The sequence below is a fragment of the Cricetulus griseus genome, unplaced genomic scaffold (assembly GCF_003668045.3).
Source record: "Cricetulus griseus strain 17A/GY unplaced genomic scaffold, alternate assembly CriGri-PICRH-1.0 unplaced_scaffold_1, whole genome shotgun sequence".
NCBI lineage: Eukaryota > Metazoa > Chordata > Mammalia > Rodentia > Cricetidae > Cricetulus > Cricetulus griseus.
The window spans coordinates 132,956-150,282 of record NW_023276808.1 but is presented as its reverse complement, the minus strand read 5'-3'; the positions used below and the strand labels follow the sequence as shown (position 1 = coordinate 150,282).

At 42.8% G+C, this 17,327-nt stretch overlaps 1 protein-coding gene across 5 annotated transcripts; it reads right to left on the bottom strand.

The window, feature by feature from the left end:
- Positions 1 to 7,186: 7,186 nt before the first annotated feature.
- Positions 7,187 to 16,446, bottom strand: LOC113838335 (mothers against decapentaplegic homolog 1-like). Of its 5 annotated transcripts, none has more exons than XM_027434098.2 (7): positions 16,047 to 16,446; positions 15,154 to 15,408; positions 14,007 to 14,123; positions 11,210 to 11,431; positions 9,163 to 9,419; position 8,889; positions 7,187 to 7,329 (listed from the first exon to the last, which is right to left on the bottom strand). In XM_027434098.2, the coding sequence occupies exons 1-7, from the start codon at positions 16,444 to 16,446 to the stop codon at positions 7,187 to 7,189; spliced, it is 1,395 nt and encodes a 464-aa protein (XP_027289899.2). The 5 variants fall into 5 exon arrangements, with proteins under 5 accessions (XP_027289899.2, XP_035309408.1, XP_035309410.1 ...); XM_035453517.1 differs by lacking the exon at positions 14,007 to 14,123 and adding an exon at positions 15,047 to 15,063 and having other exon boundaries at positions 11,210 to 11,453; positions 15,184 to 15,408; XM_035453519.1 differs by lacking the exon at positions 14,007 to 14,123 and adding an exon at positions 13,769 to 13,793 and having other exon boundaries at positions 11,210 to 11,453; positions 15,375 to 15,408.
- Positions 16,447 to 17,327: the final 881 nt, after the last annotated feature.

Sequence of the window (17,327 nt, the reverse complement as noted above, 5' to 3'; positions counted from 1 at the left end):
TATTTTATGCTGCTCCACAATAAAGGTGAGAGCTATTCTCTCAGAAAGTGGACCAGGTATCTTGTCATTCATCCAAATCTCTAGGCTTTCACCCGATATTCAGACTTAGTGATGGCCAAGGGCAGCCAGAGAGCAGCATGCACAAACAGACTCAGCTTTCTGCTGGCATAGACGATGGTTCCACAACAATGGTTAACACTGTCATCCTTACATGTCACAGATTTTCAGGTTTAAAATAAACCCAGGAGCCAGAGTCCTCTGTGAATACATCACGGCTAAAAACTAATCAAAATGCCTTTCTTTAGTCAACATGACTCCCAGAAAGAATTAAATATGTGTTTGCTCATGTCACATCATTTTAAGTGAAAAGGGAAATTATTTTTATATTATATGTACATGTTTAACTGTCCTCTCTCTTCCCATGTGTATATAGGAAATGCTTATATATATGATTAAATAGTGGTCAAATTTTTTCGAAGAATCTATTTCACAACACAAAGTACATGTATGTATGTGTACATGGACATATACATGTAATGCAAATCTGACTTTTAATGAACACATATATTTCAAGAGGTAGCTTTAAATATGGAAATCACCTAACATATCATTGATTCATCCAGGTTCTTTATTTCACAGAAAAAAACAAACAAAATAAAACACAATGTCACTCTCAACAGAAGCTGAGTACTCCTATCAGACCTGTCTGTACAATAATGGTATGTGCACACACATAAAATACACGACAAGGCTCTTCTTCAGTCCAGTCACACAGGTACATTCTTCTCCCCTTGAGTCCGGGCCAGCACCCCCTCTCCCCAGACTCCTGCAAAGCTCTGACCAGCGATGCTATTTTCCAGAGGTTTGTGTGATTGCAGGAGGGGGGCCCTGCAATCTGACTCACTCTCATTCACCACTGTGCCTTCAGCACCAGGCTGTAGTCATTTAACTGTGCGGAGCAGATATTTAACTGAGCATTGAATGAATGATAATCACTGTTATGAACAATTGAAAAAATCATGCTTCATTAATGTCATTTTCCCGTCATTTTGGAAATGTGGGTAACATCCTGTGCTGTCTGTAGGGTACAGCCTAGTACTGGGGTGCTTCCAAATAGCTGACTAGAGACTTCACTTTCCCTCTGTGTGGGTGTCTCTTCCTCTCTTTGGTTTCGAGTTTGAAGCAGGGTCCTTAGAATTGCTGAGATCATGTTCTGCTCACTGAGCTACACCCAGCCCGAAATGGAACTAACAAAATTTCTGTATCTGATGATAAGGGCTTCACAGCCATCACCCCTATGAGCGTCACAGATTGCTAGAACTTCCCCAGGACTGATGTATTTATCAACCTCAGCTCTAGGAACTTGACCACATTCTTGTTCTGTGATGTTTAGTTTCAGCTCTGGAAATGGATCAGCAGCAGGCCTACTGCCCACTCAGTGATGCACACAACTCTTCCTGAGGATGCTTGGTTTGTCAACTAGTGATCTCCTCCCTCTCACAGCAGCTGCTCTGACTTGCCCATCTTCAGCACAGTCTTCACCACTTTCTGTGGATGACTCACCAGGGAAACAGATGTCTCACAGCTCCTGTCCTAGCAAAGCCTTTCTTCCTATTTACTTATCTTCTAGCCTCTGTGTTCTGTTCTCCACCTTTGTCTCCTTCTCATTAATAAACTTTTCTGAACTCAAATATACTGCTTCCACTACTTTCAGCTTAAGCTTCCAAACCTTCACATGTTGGCTTTAGGGGCCACAGCTGCCAGTCCCCAAAGGTTAGATAACTGTCAACCTCACAAACCTAAAATCACCTGGGAGATGGGCACATGAACATGCCTGTAGGGGATTATGTTGTTATGTTTACTGGGGTGGGAAGACATGCCCACTGTGGGTGGCTTCATTCCCTGGATGAGATCTTGATTATAAGAATGGAGAAAGGGAGCTGACCTACAGCATTGCATACATTGCCCTCTGTTCCTGATCATTTATGCCATGTGACCAGCTGCTACAAGCTTCTGCCTGGACTTCCTCACCATGATGGATTCCTGGGGCTGTGAGATAAAATAAGATCTTTCTCCCATAAGTTATTTTGTCAGTGTATTTTATCACAGCAATGGGAAAAGGAGCAAACAAACCCCTAAACTCATAGGTCAGCAATGGCTTTCTAATTCCTATTCTTAGTCCTTGCTTTTGTCTTGTGTTGTCCCTTGTGTAAATAAAAACTTGCTCAAAGAAACCCTGTTTTCTGTGATTCTTCTCTGCTCATTTCTGGTATCCTTCACTGGAGTTCCATTGTGGGTGCATATCTGATCCTCAAGTGATCTCATCGATCAAGGGGCTATAATCATAGGAGGAAAAACATTCCCATCCTTTAGTCTGATGTACCCAAGATCATTAATTGTGACACTCCTGCCTAAATACCCTACACGTATTTGTGCTTCCAAATGCACCTGGATCTCCTACTTGTACTTTTCCATTGTCACCTTGCACACACACTTTCCTTCACCAGTCCTCTGGAGGTAGAATCTCTAGCTAGCATGCAGACATCACAGAGGTATCATTTCCAAGGGCTGGAGTGCATTTTCAGAGGCCAAACCATACAATAGCCATATCACAGGTATGTCTGACCCGACGCTTCTACCGAGAAATTTCTGATTATCCAAATGTTCAACCTTGAAAGCCGCTTCCTCTGTAAAACCTTTACCCATCTCCCTTCAACAAAATTCAACATGATTTCCTCTCTTGTTGCTTTCTCCTTGTTTTTCAGTAACTTTGTTTATAGTACACAACTTTGGACAAGATAGCTTCTGAGCTGGTTTATTTATATTAAACATGGTGTGCAGTTTTGATCTTGAACATCACCGTTGTATGACCCTTTCCTGGGGAGGTGTGGACAAACTTCTCCTTACCTCAGCTAGGGAATCAACAGCAGGCAGAATGATTCTAGCCACATCAAGGTTGGTGACACAGTAAGTCCATTGTGCTTTTGTACACTACACAGAGAGAGGCTACTTAGAGGAGCATGGGTAACCACAAGCAGTCACGTCACTGAAGCCTCACCCCATGTGGGTGACTCCCATGGCTGTGTACATGGGGTCTCTCTACTTCTGTTAGCCATCCACACTCTATCCCTACTCAAGCAGCTATCAAAACCACACACAACTTGTGGTTACCTATAGCTGGGATGGAGGGCCAGGAAGGAGTGGCTAGAATCTCAGGGGAGAGTCCGATGACTCTTAACTCCCTAGGAAAGTGCATCACAGACCTGACTTTGGGAGTTTCTTGCAGGCTGTTCTGCTTAAGGTGGTTATGGCTGGTATGATCCGAGCACAGCATTTCAAAATTGTCACTCAGCAGTCTATTGTGTTATAGGATTAGCTTGCAGAATTTGCTATCAGAAGAGGATGAAGGTTTTGAGAGGTGGGAATTAGTTGGAAGTCTTTGGCCATTGGGGCATGCTTTCAAAGGGGATAGTGGGAGACACGAATCCCACATCCCCTTGCAGCTCAGCTGCAAGGTGGGCAGTTAGTTCGTTTCTGCCCCATGCTGCCCTCTGTCCCTCATGGATTTGGGTCTGCCCTGTCAAGTCACAATTCACAACCTCCACACTGTGAGCTAAGAAAAGACTGTTTCTCTTTACACACTGGCCATCTTAATCATTTATTCCAGCAAAGGATAACCAGAGTTATGGAAGAGTAGAAAGTATCTCCTGTGTTGTTGAGAGGAAGAGAAACAATGTGAGGAAGCCCCTGGCTTGGTGCCTACAGCAGAGACCCAGGCATTTGTATACCCTGCCAGTGTCCTTCCTTTAGTCCTGAAGACAGGATCTTAATCAGAGCTAATCTTTACTGAGAAGCTCTAGCGCTTTGTTCAGTTAATCTCTCCATGACCCAGTCAGGTTAGATTTACGGTCTCCATTTTACAGACAAGGGAACATGTGTTAGAAACATAGGGATACTGCTGTCGAGGCCAGGGCTGGAGCTTCAGTTCTGTCAAACGCTAGAGGTGGTAGGGCCAGGGCTCTATACTTCTAATCATCCTGGCTTTGAGTCTCAAAAAACAGTCCATGTCATCTTTGTCATTTTCTTGAACTTCATTTGTTTTCTCCTTCTCTAGTCAAATAGTTGCTTTGATTTTTCTAATTCCTTTAACAAAACATTCCGGAAAGACTTGATCATTGACCTGCTATGGCAGATGAGAATGTTTTTTCATTAAGATTTTAATAGAATTCAATATACCCACTCTTAAGTACAAAAGGCCTTTTTATACACCCCACTGCATACCCCAGGGTCTCCGTCTAGTAGGTCTCTATGGATGTGATGATCTTTGTGTTTTATTTAGTACATCTTCAAGGCAGTCACAGTGTAATACCCAACTCACTAACTGCCCAACAAAGGAACTCAAGAACAGCAAAGGCAGTTTCCACCAAGAAAGAAGAGAACTTTATGTGAGCTCTTTATTTTTAGACAATCTCCAGTTACACATCATTCTTAATGGTGACTTTATTTATTCCCATTTTTCAACTTTGTGTGTGTGTGTGTGTGTGTGTGTGTGTGTGTGTGTGTGTGTGTGTGTGTGAGTGAGTGTACATGTATGCAGAGGCCCAAGGTTGATGTCAAGAATCAGTTTTGATGGTTCTTTTACCTTATTGTTTGAGGCAGGGTCTCTCAATCAAATCTAGAGCTCATGGATATGGCTAGTCCCCACAGTCAAAATGCTCAGGGGAATCCTGTCTACCTTCTCAGGGTGGAATTGCAGGCAGGCTGCCGTACCCACCCACACTTACATGGGCTGTAGGGTGTAAACTCTATTAATCATACTCATCCTTTATCTGCTGGGCCTCTTCACAGTCCAGTTTTAGTAATTAAAAACAACAACAACAACAAACTATCTTACTGATCTGGGCCACAGTCACACTAAACGATCTCAGCCAATGGAAAACACAGAGGGTTCCAGTAAGTTGCCTCCTGAATTTGTTACACATTTCTAGGGTATTCATAACTTTAGCTGAATGATCCCGGCTTAAATGTGTGATGCTGCCATCTCCACTCAGTCAATGTGCATGGAGAGGTCCACAGAAGCCAAGTGGTCTAGCAAGTAGCAAAGATGGACAGGAAACTGTAACAGTGAAGGTCTCCAGGCCCAAGCTTCCTCTGCTTGCCATTGATGTTTCTTGGAGGCAACAACAACAAGCAGAAATTTGGGTCACTGGTTCTGAGGATACATTTTGTAGTTTCAGTGTGTGGGGAGCAAGACATTCTTTTCTTTTAAAGTGGATTTCAATTAGTGGTGACAATAGACCCTTAAACTTTGGGGTTTTGCACCAAGTCCAGGAGAGAATGTGAGATGAAGCTGTGGTATTTGGGTGGCTAGAAAACATAATGACCTCAAATTGTTTCTTTTTCAAAAAATATTATTTAAATTCCCTTGGTGGGAAAGGGGGGATCATCCCATCCCAGTAAAACTGCACCACAAAGGTAACTTTCTCCTGTGCATTCAGTTTTTGGTCTGCCCTGGCTATATTCCCCTATGCGTACCCTTCAGATTGGAAAACTATGCTTCCAATTGAGTAAGGGCATCCATCAGTAAGTACACTGTGGAAGCCCCTTGAATAAAAAGCTCACACACATGTGGGGTGCTGAAAGGCTCAGTGGGTAACGGCTTTGCTGCCAAGCTGGAGGACCAGTATGATGTTTGAATCTCATATCAAGGAAAGGGACCAGCTCCATTAGCTACCCTGTAACCTGTACAGTTGCACCATGGTACATGCCCTCCCTCATTGCTTTTCCCTTAGTTTTTCCCAGCCTTATGTTTCCATTCTCCCGACTTTAGATAGCTCTGCTCTTTTAGCAAGCCAGGTTCCATGTCCCCACTTTACCAACTGAGCTTTTAGTATATGGCAAGATCATTGAAAAAAATAGACAACATCTTACTCATCCCAAATTTTAACAAGCAAAGAACAAAAACGACACATTTTTAATCAAAGGAAGCAATAATGGCAGGTTTATTTAAAATTTTCCAGTAGAGAAACCCAGCTATTGTGGGAATAAAGGTGTAAATGTGTAAGAGCAGAGGAGAATGGAAAAATCAACAAAAGGAAACAAAACCAAACCATAAAAAAACCAAAACAAAATAAAAATGTTTGAAATGGATTCCAATAGGAATCTTCTATACACCTGTGAATAATGAACACAGTTACTAGGTTTGGCAAACAATTCATTTGTAAATTAAAGCCTATACCTGTATTGTAAACTCCATAAAAACTGCTCATTGAATTCAAGCCTTTCATATACTGGATACTGAAACACAAATCCAATTGATTTGCAAATAAAAGGAATTATTCATTTGTTCAGACAGTTACAGGAATTAACCAGCTGCTTTACTGTGGTGTAGAGCAGATGAAATAAAACAAAAGAAAGGAAAAAAGTCAAAAAAAAACTCTAAAACCTGAAACACAGCGAATTCAGACACCAGCTTGCTCATTTAAGACAACAAACTGAACATTAAGACATAGTCTATATTTGCGGTTGTCATTTTCTTACCCCCACCCCACCGACAAATAGCTTCTAGATCCCCTAGTCATTTAGACTATTCCTGACCTCCAAATATTCTGTACACACATATTTAGCAAGGAGCAAAACCCTGACATCATTCAAACAGCACTACAATCAGCATACAGTTTTATTAAGAATACTGTGTATGTCATAAAGATTCCCCTTTAAAAACAAAGAATGCCATTCATTTCTAAACAAATAGTTTTAAAACATGATGAAAACCCATCAAAAGATGATTCAGTGTGGGCTCAGAACCTGATGAAGTGCTCACTTCAAAGACTATTAAGGTAACACTCTGCCAAACACTCCCAACAAAAGGACTGCTCAGGATTGTTCTTCTTCTAATAGATAATTTGTCCCTGGCCTGGCCATCTCCTTTAAAATTATACACAAAAGTCCTGCTAAAAGTCAAGATTTTAGTTGATCATACAACAGAATGTCACAATGTAAACCAAACATATTCTTGATATCAACATCATGTTACCAATGTTTGTTAATTTCTCAATCCAACAGTTGGTCACGGAGGTCAAGTATTATCAAGGCTCCCTTGTCAGGTTTTCACCCGTCTGACATATCCATCCTTCGAGTACATGCAAGGTTCAACAGTTTGCAAGAGACAGAAGCCAGAGTCCCTTTAAGACACTGAGGAAATAGGATTGTGGGGTGAACCCATCTGGGTAAGAACTTTATCCAGCCACTGGAGAGGGCCATGCAGATGTATCTCAATCCAGCAGGGGGTGCTAGTAACATCCTGCCTGTGGTACTTGGCTCCCCACCCTAGGAAAAAGAAAGCACACTGGTGTCATTTAACTCTCTATCTCATTGAGTCACTCTACCCAGATCATATGATCAGATCACATAATTATGTTTGGACTCATGGCTACGTCGCACAAGAAAATAAACATACCACAAAAGCATGGGTAAGTTTTGGGGATGGACATTGGCCACCAAAAGTCTATCCACGGACCCCAGGATCACCTATTTAGTCTGGTATAGTGGCACATGCCTTTAATCCCAGCATTCGGGAAGCAGGAGCAGGCAGATCTCTGTGAGTTCCAGACCAGTCAGGGGTACAGAATGAGACCTTGTTTCAAATAAATAAATAAAAATTATTTGTCTTGGGTAATTACAAATTTAAAATATATTCAGTAGTTGTTTGAATAAAGATATTTTAGTCAGGAGGTGGTGGTACATGGCTTTGATCCCAGCACTAGGAAGCAGAGGCAGGGGGATCTCTGTGAGTTCGAGACCAGTGTGGTCTACAATACCTAGTCCAGGACAGCCTCCAAAGCCACAGAGAAACCCTGTCTCGAAAAACAAACAAACAAACAAACAAACAAACAAAAAGATATTTTAGATATTTATTTCCCACTACATTAATGTTACGTTAAAACTTTACTTATACTTATACTTTTAAGACATACTCTTAATGGGTATCCCTGGCTGGCCTAAACTCCCTATGTAGACCCAACTGGCCTCAAACTCAGAGCTTTCCTGTCTGATTTCTGGGCACTGGAATAAAAGGCATGTATTATCAAACTGGCTTTATTTTTTAATATTTTATTTAAAAATTGTGCAAATATGTACATGTTTGAGTATGGATTTTCCTATGAATGTGTGGTGTCTGTGGATTTCAGAAGATGTTGGATCCTGGAGGTGGAGTTACAGGCTGTCGTGATCCACTTCAGCTGGATGCTGGGACTGAACCCAGGACCACTGTAAGAGTCCTACACCTTTAACTGAACAGTCCCTTGCCCCTTTATCTGTGTGTCCATGCCTGGAGAGTACAGGGGTCTACACTGGCTGTCTTCTTCAATCACACTCCACTGTATTTTCTGAGATGAGTTCTCTTGCTGCACCTGGGCTTTTGCCAATCAGGCGAGACTGGCGGCCAGCAAGCCTAAGGGATCCTATCTGTCTCCCATGCTGGGACTACACACAGCCCTGCACCCAGCTTTTTGTTGTTGTTGCATGAATGTGTGTTAATGTACACCACAGTGTGCATGTGGAGCTCAGAGAACAAATCTGTGAAGTTGGTTCTTCTCTCACCTTTTACACATGTTGTGTAGCAATATCTTCAAAGATAAAACCTTCTGTCTTATAGGGAAGCTCCAGAATTGCTGAATGTTTTAAGGGGAGGTGAAACACTCCACCCTCTAGGCAAAGTCCTTAAAACTCAGGAAGCAGACATCGTAAAACCTTTACTGAAACTGACAAGATTCACTAGGCTGTCCCTCCCCAGGCTGATATGAGCCGTAAGGACTGCTGAGACACACAGACTGACTAGGCTGCCTGCTTCTGGAATAATACATGCTCCAGCCTGGACTCTATTAAACCCTTAGCTTGACCCGGAATAAACTGCATGATGACTGGGAGGCAGGGGGAGATAAAGGTGCCTGTCACCAAGCCTGGAGACCTGAGTTCCATCTCTGGGACATGCATGGTGTGAGGAGAGGACTATATTCTAAGTTCCCATGCAACCTCTTGGACAATGGTGCTCTTAGTGGGCACTGATAGGAATATATACCAGGAAGGCACAGGTATACATATTGTAAATAGCAGGGGTGAGGCGGGGGTCAGGCCTGAATGAGAAGGGCGGGTACTGCTCACCTTCACGAAACTCATTCGAATAGTGCACATTTTGGTGAGTTCATACACGGTCTCAAAACCATGGTTCACAGACTGTGCCAGTATCTGAGCAAACTCTTGGTTGTTGAAAATTTTCATGCTACACCCACTGGGGATCTTGCAGACAGTGGTGGGATGAAACCCATGATGGTAGTTGCAGTTCCGACTCTGCACAAATATGCTGCTGTCACTCAGACATTCGACATACACTTCTCCTCCAACATAGTACAGGTGGACACCTGTGAGAGGACAGACCATGTCAGTCATAGGCTGAAAGGCACCCAGGCAGAGTCAAATTTGGCCACTCACATAGCCATTCTGACAGACATCTAGCTAACTATGTTATGCTTGTGATAACCAGTGTGTTCAGGAACAAACAAGTCTCTCAAAAATAATAATGGTTGACATTTTCATTTTGGTATTTAATGTCCTGCTTAACCAGAGTTGAAAGTATATGGACACTCTAAAAATAGAGCAATATAAAACCTGTAGTTTCCTGGGGTATGCTATGTGCTTAAAGTCTTCTGCATTTATGCCAAGGCTAAATTGTTCAGAAAACTTCAGAGAGAGAGAGAAGGGATGGTCAATAAACACAGAGGAGTGAAACCCGGGTTGAAGAATTACTGCTGGAAGCAGTAAGACATGAGGTCTAGTTAAAAACAGACACTTTTTAAATAGAAAAAAAAAACATACTGTGTGAAAAACGAGCTCACCGAAATAAGTACAAAAAACAATAATTGAAAACGTCTTATAACTTAGGACGCTGAAAGACCAGGCAGCATCCCCCCTTCTCAGGGAGAAGCAGGGAGTGTCCTGGACCCCCTCCTATTAAAGCTGGACCAAGGAGAGAACCAATTCTGCAAATTTGTCCTCTGACCACTATGTGCCCCGTTATACACACAGAAAATAAACAAAAGCAAATCTTCAAAAAGGAAGATGGACCCTCTGGCCAAGACTCACGAGGGAGTAAGAAGAGGCTAGCAAACAGGCAGGTAGTATGACTTTGAGCTAAGAAGGTGCTTAGTTGGAATGGCTTAATAGAAAATGCTAGTGAGACTATCTGAGGAAACACAATGTGGCATTTCTACAGACACACAGGGCTAAGACCCCAGTATCAGCTCTACCCACTGTGGCAGAAATCCATTTTGTTTAGTGGTATACAGAGATATATTTAAGAACAAAAATATAGAGAAAACTTTTTTTTGGGTTTTTCAAGACAGGGTTTCTCTGTGCATCTTTGGAGCCTATCCTGGCACTACCTCTGGAGAACAGGCTAGCCTCGAACTCACAGAGATCTGCCTGCCTCTACCTCCCGAGTGCTGGGATAAAAGCCATGCGACACCAATACCCAGTGAGAAAACTTTTTAAGAAGAAAAAAAACCCTTTTCCCTGATATCAAAAATGATGTCTTTTCATTTTAGAAAATTAAGACAATATATGAAATATAAAGATGTGGAAAATATTGGCATTCCTTCAGCAACAGAGGAAAATGCTTGTTAATTAACAGTCTGCAATTGTGTGTCCGGTTTTGCAATCATTAAAGCCTGTGTTGCAAACTCTCACATTTCTGTATGACTTGCTGCTGTAACTGTTTAACCAGGCTCCTTCAGCAGACCAGTATTGACACTAATTATCTACTATTGCAGTCATGACAAATGTCACTGGACGGTTTTTACTAATATCTATAAGAGACATTCCTGGAAGTTAAGCGGCTGGATCAAAGGATTTGAATCACTTTGCCAAATGACTTTCCAGAATGCTTGGGTTACATCAGCACTGTGAGTGCTATGATCAGCTGACCCACACCAGCACTGACACTGAGCTTACACAAAAGCAAAGTGTTCACACCTGCAAAGGGAATTGCTTTAATTTGAACATGGGGGCTGGGCATACCCTTGGTTTAGTGGCCATTTGGGAATCTCCTGTGAACAGCAGCATCTGAACATTTTGCATTTGCCACAAGAATGATGGGGTCACTTCTAGAGGAAGAAAAGATGAACATTTGCAGGAGGGGTAAAGGGACACGCACCTTTTCCAATATGTCGCCTGGTGTTTTCTATTGTGGAGTTCCGGTTAATGTTGGAAAGCAGCCCAAGGCAGAAGCGGTTCTTGTTGTTGGAAGGATCAGTGTAACCATCCACCAACACGCTTGTGGAGGAGGCCTGGAACGTATCACCCACGCGGTTGTTGAGCTCGTAGTACACAATAGAGCACCAGTGCTTTGGTTCCTCATAAACAACAGCTTGAACATCTGCAAGAAGGAAAGAACTTTGCTCACAGTTACTCCTGGAGCACCCCAACCAGAAACCCCATTGTAAAACTGGCTGAGCAGGGTCGAACGAAGACAGGGAGGGGCAACTACGAGGATCACATGGGTCATTTCTGTGAGATCCAATGTACTTCTTACTAAGGCTGGCATTCTCCTTTCATTGGGGAACTGGCAGAGATCCAATATACCAGCTCAGCAAGCCCGGCAACAGCACTTGCTGAATACAAATGACTTATAACTTGCTCATTAACATACAGAAATAATTGAAGTCACTCCTGCTGGCACACTATCTACAAGTATTACAGTGACCAATGAGAAAGCAAGTGGCACAGGAACAGGAGGTGCCCGGAGATGTGCCAATGGGCTGGTGAAGAAAGGAACAGCTTTTGCCAAGCCTTGGCAGACCTCTGCTTTCTCCAAGCCCTGAAAACAAACTTCTTCCTATCATGAAGAATCTGCCTGGCTTCACAAGAGCTAGTGATGGCTGAAGCTCCAGTTTTGCTATAGCTCAGGAAGAAACCGTGCCAGCTGGCCATTCCTCCTGAATAAAATATATCTCTCTCATCCAGACGCCAGGCTAACCTCCTTCTATTTGCTTCAAGTCATGCCAAGCGGGTGTGTTTGTCTCTCCCTTCCCAGAATGGGCCAACAATAGAAACTACACAGGTTTACCAAGAGGATGCAGCTTGTTAGGCCCAATCTCTTAAGGCTGATGAATCTCCAAACAGATAATGCTTCTAAATGCTTTCAACCAGAAGGCTGGGAAAAGAGCCCTTTCTGCATCAAAACCTCTTATGCATGCCTTTTGAGAGCCCAGGCACACAAACCACACCATTGCCAACTTGATCATTACTCTAATGAGTCTCATGGGGCTTCAGTGTACAAATATAAGAAATAGAAAGAAAATCCACCAGGACTGGGAGATGGAGAAGGAGAAGAACAAGGAGGAAGAGGAGAAGGAGGAGGAAAAGGAGAAGGAGAAGGAGAAGGAGAAGGAGAAGGAGAAGGAGAAGGAGAAGGAGAAGGAGAAGGAGAAGGAGAAAGACTTCCACATCCTTTTGTTTGATTGCTTGTGGTTTTTCGAGACACAGTTTCTTTGTAGCTTTGTAGACCAGGCAGGCCTCTAACTCAGCGTTCAGCCTGCCTGTGCTTCCTGAGTGCTGTCATGTTCTTAACATAACCAGCCAGTTATTTGTTTTATGTAAGTAGCTTAGCTGAAAGTATACTATTTCCATTGTTTCTTTCTAGGCAATGCTTCCCTGTCTGCTGCTCTTCAAGGAGCAAAGCTTTAGTAATTCACAAGTGCCAAACCCCAGAGAAGGCTGTGCCATCTGTCACATAGGCCTTCTATCAGCTTTCAGCATTGTTAAAATTGCTATTCATTTGGCTTGCATGTGGACACATTTTTTCCTATAAAAGGCCAGGAAGATCTTGTGAAACATATGGTCTTTATCACAACAATTCCACTCTGCCTTTGTAACCACAACAACAAATAAAAATCTTAGCCATAGATAATACGTAACAAATGGGCACAGTGTGTTCTAATAAAGCTTTATTTACAAAAACAGAAAGTGGGCTGATCTGTGTGCCGGCTGTAGCTTGCTGACCCATGTTCTGGGAATCCACCAGAGATAACAACAGGAGAATAGTCAAAATATTTTCCTCTGAAAATACTATGTGATTTTTAAATGGCTCCAACTGGGAACATTTTTTAAGCTATTTTAAAGGAAAAAAACTTAAAAATAAGTCTCTATTTGGGGGTAACAGAGATAATCTCATCATGACCATTACAGGCCCCACATAGGGTATCTTGTTCCCCAAATAAAAATTCCAAAAGTGGCATAGGGGCTATTCTGAAGACGTGAAAACACATGAGCATATAAATAACAGATGTATTTGTTATATAAAACAGGACTCAATCATTTCCTCCGACTATCTCTGTAAGCACAGAGATTTTTAACAACCTCCTGTGTATATAGGTATGTGAAACAGCCATACAAACCCATATTTATTGGTAACAAATCATAGACAGATGCATTTTAAACAGTTATTTGATATATGTGCATATATGTATATAAATGCATATATGATATTATATGTATCACTTACTCATTTATTGAAGATGAAAGCAAATTAGCATGTTAAGGATACAGATAAACTTGTTTATTTTTCCATAACTAATAAATCGTGGCTGATTATTCACACTGGTCAACATACAGATTGTCTTTAGAGGTGACTGACAGTTCGGTTTTCTAACCACCAATGCTGGCAACTCATTTCACCTAACTATGTAACACAAAATGGCAGAGCACTGTGTACGGCCGTTTCAGAGACCAGTGGGAATCTAAGACCTCCATATTCAATTCTGAGATCTCATATTGGACTGTGACAGAGTTTAAGTAAAAAGATGGGCTCTAGAGAATTCTTTGCATTAGGCTTAAAACAACAGCAAAACGTTTTTTCCATGTTTCTCAAACAGCTACCTTTTTAAGGTCTAAATGAGTAAAAGTAACATTTGGACAGGACATACAGACAACACTCTGACAACTCATTTTACCTCCTCTGTTGATCTCGGAGGGCAGTGCAGGTGCCATCATATTCGTGTCCATTGGCTGAGAGCCATCCTGGGCCATGGCGTCTTCAGGAGGCTGGTAAGCAGTTGTTGGTATAACAGCTACAAAGTTTGAAAGGAAAAATTACATGCTTCAGGCACAGACTCTCCTCTGCACTGAGAGCTTTTGCGTATGATTAGGCCTGCTCAAGTGTACACAGATGCATGTGTGTGCACATGTATGCAGGGGTCAGAGGATAGCTTTAGGTAAACATTTTCCTTTTCCTTATAGTTGGGAACGGAGGAAGCAATAAAGCATGGATCACGTTTTAATTTCTGAAGGTACAACATGGATGCTGAAGTAAAATTTAATGTAAAGCACCTTAAGTGGCTCTATAAACATCCTGTCCCATCATTTTCCCTCACAAAAATATCCATGCATTTCATGATGATCTTTTATTTATCGTGTCCCTCTTGATGTCGACTGGCAAGAGCTCTGGCACTAATATTTGAGATGCTTGCTTACTAACCTGTAATCTGAAAAGTGTAATCCTCTAATTATTCACTATTACACCATCAGTTATGACTAAAACAGGAAAATAACTGGTTTTCTTCTTTGCTAAGTTAAACAAGCAGGAAAATAACTGGTTTTTGTCTTTGCTAAGTTAAACAAGCAATGTTCTCCATCACTTCTGTTTCATTTCCTTGCTGTTAAAAGCATATTAACATATTTTTTGAATTACATCACTGGCAAAATGAATCTAATTAAATGGGTCGGGCGGATACCCCAGTAATTAGCTCTTCTGCAGCTGCATTGATAACAAGGGTTCTTCAATGTTGGAAAAGCTTGCCGAAGCCGCTTCTCAGAACAGCAGTGTGTGTAATTTGACATATTCCCCTTTCTTTTTATGGAGAGCAGAGACTGGAACAATTGTGCCACTCAAAAAAGGATGCAGCTGCTTCAAAACTTAACAGGACTCAAACAAGCCATCCTCTTCTCCAGCTCTATGTACAACTCCCTCCCTACATTGATATTCTCCAAGCACTGGTTCACCAGGATGTGCTCAGGGTTCCACCCACTGTGCCCCCGCCCCGCAGGCCACCCCCACCCACCTCCCCAAGGCAGGCAGCGTCCCCGAATGCCCCCTCCTACCTGGCATCTGGAAAGGGTCTGAGCTGGTGCGGGAGTGAGGGTAGGTGCTGCTGCTGCTGCTACTGCCTGGGGAGTTGGGGTAGCTGCTATTGGATGAGTGGGGAAACGGGTGGGTGCTGGGCTGCCTGAAGGAATCTGGAAACGTGGCGTTCGGTGGCATGTGAGGCTCATTCTGCCCCAAGTTACGAAACTGTGCCAGAAGGCTGTGCTGAGGGTTGTACTCACTGTACCTGGGAACCAGCACGGGAGGAAGCACTGGGGACAGAAAGAAAACAGCGAGCAAATGAGAAAGGTTTAGTTTATATCCTCTCTTTATTAAAACAGGCAGTGGACACAAAAGCCTTTGCAAATTATTCCCTAGTCTTTACTTTTACATGACATATATATTCCACAAAAATACAAAAGGCCTTTGGAGACCAACATATTATTGGATGGTTGAGCTGGAAGTTTGCAGTCTACACCTGGGGTCTGAAGTTCCTGTGAGAGAAAAGTCACCTGGCCATCCCAGGAGCAGGAGCAGGGAGGGAGGCCACCCAAATCTGACACCATCCATACTTGGGGACCCTCAGAAATCATCAGCTAGGTGAACCAATCCATCAACAAAACCATCCTGAATGACACACTGTGGCAACTGGAGCCAGTGGGATGAAGGCCTGATAATTACAAAGTCATGAAGTAAAGTAAACCTTCCTCTTTATAAAGTGATTGTTACAGACACTCGTTACAATGAGCGAAAGCTGAGTAGATGGAGTTCCTGTGCTCTTTTGCACATGCATAAATGAATACAAACAAAACTTCCCCAAGATATTTTGGAATTACACCCCACAAGAGAAAGGTGGTATTGCTCTGATCTCTAGAGCCTTCACGGGGCACACACAGTCCACACCACTCACCAGGGCTCTCCACGCGCTTATAGTGATAGGGGTTGATGCACACCTCCTTCTGCTTGGTACTGAAAGGAAACTCACAGCAATCCAGAGGCTTCAGTTCATGGTGGCTCTGGAGGTCTGGCCAGCGCCACACTCGGCAATAAATGACATGAGGCAATCCCTTCCGGTGGGACACCTGCAGCCTGCCATCCAGGGAGCAAGGAATGGTGACACAGTTACTTGGCTGTCCCGGGCAGCTCAGGGCCTTCTCCAACTCTTCCATGGGCCCTTTCTTTTTCTTCAATTTTTTCACCAACAGGTCCACAGCTTTCTCTGCCCATTTTTCTTCTTCGTCACACTGTTTCCAACCTAGAAGTCTCTTCACAGCTGGACTTGTGAAGGAAAACAAGGTGGTCACATTCATAGTGACTGGTCTAATTCTTCAGGCTCCTCACAGGGTGAAGTGGTGATGTCTCGAAAGGGGAGAGGCCAGAAGAGAGTTCAGCTTATTGAAATCGGTTCTCTTTAGTTTCTCTGTAGTTCTGAAAAGTAGAGAACGGCTCTTCCTCCTATTCCAAGAAGGGACCCAAAGTTAGCACCTGCAAAAGAAAGGATAGGAAACTGTCTTTAAAATCACCTTTAGACACACCATGATTAACTGATAAGTGCCAGATACTAAGCACTTTGATGTTCCCTGGCTAATACTGCTCAGCTTCACACTTGGGTGACTTTATTAGCGAGATGCAACCCCAGGCTAAGCTCGTGAGAATGTGTATTCTATGATGCCAGAAGCTGAAATGTGTTCTCCTAAAACATACATTAAAGCTCCAGTGCCCATTGCAACCCACTGTACTTGGGCTTGGAGCGGCTAAGGAACTCACCAGGGTTAAATCAGATTATAAATGTGGGGCCTGAAGGCAATAGGATTGGCGGTCTTACAAGACAAAGGGAACAGACTGCTCAGAGCTGCTCCATGCCCTGGAAAAAAGTCGTGTCAGTGTTTGGGGCACAGCTATCACTCAGACAATTTGCATATTACCACCACAAGATTTTTTGCAAGTGACAAGCTTCAGTGGACACCAAGCAGAAAACTGCAAAAAAAATGATACCACAACGATTCCAACCCACAATACCGTGGGAGACTGACCTATTAACTGACAGACACAAGAGTAAAGTGTAAATGTGTGACCCAGTTTATATGAAAACCAGCATGTAAATGAGTAAAGTCATTTGGAATATACAGTATTTGAGGCAAAGGTGCTAGCTGAGTGCCTAGAGTGACTGCCTGTACAGGGCTGAGTACCA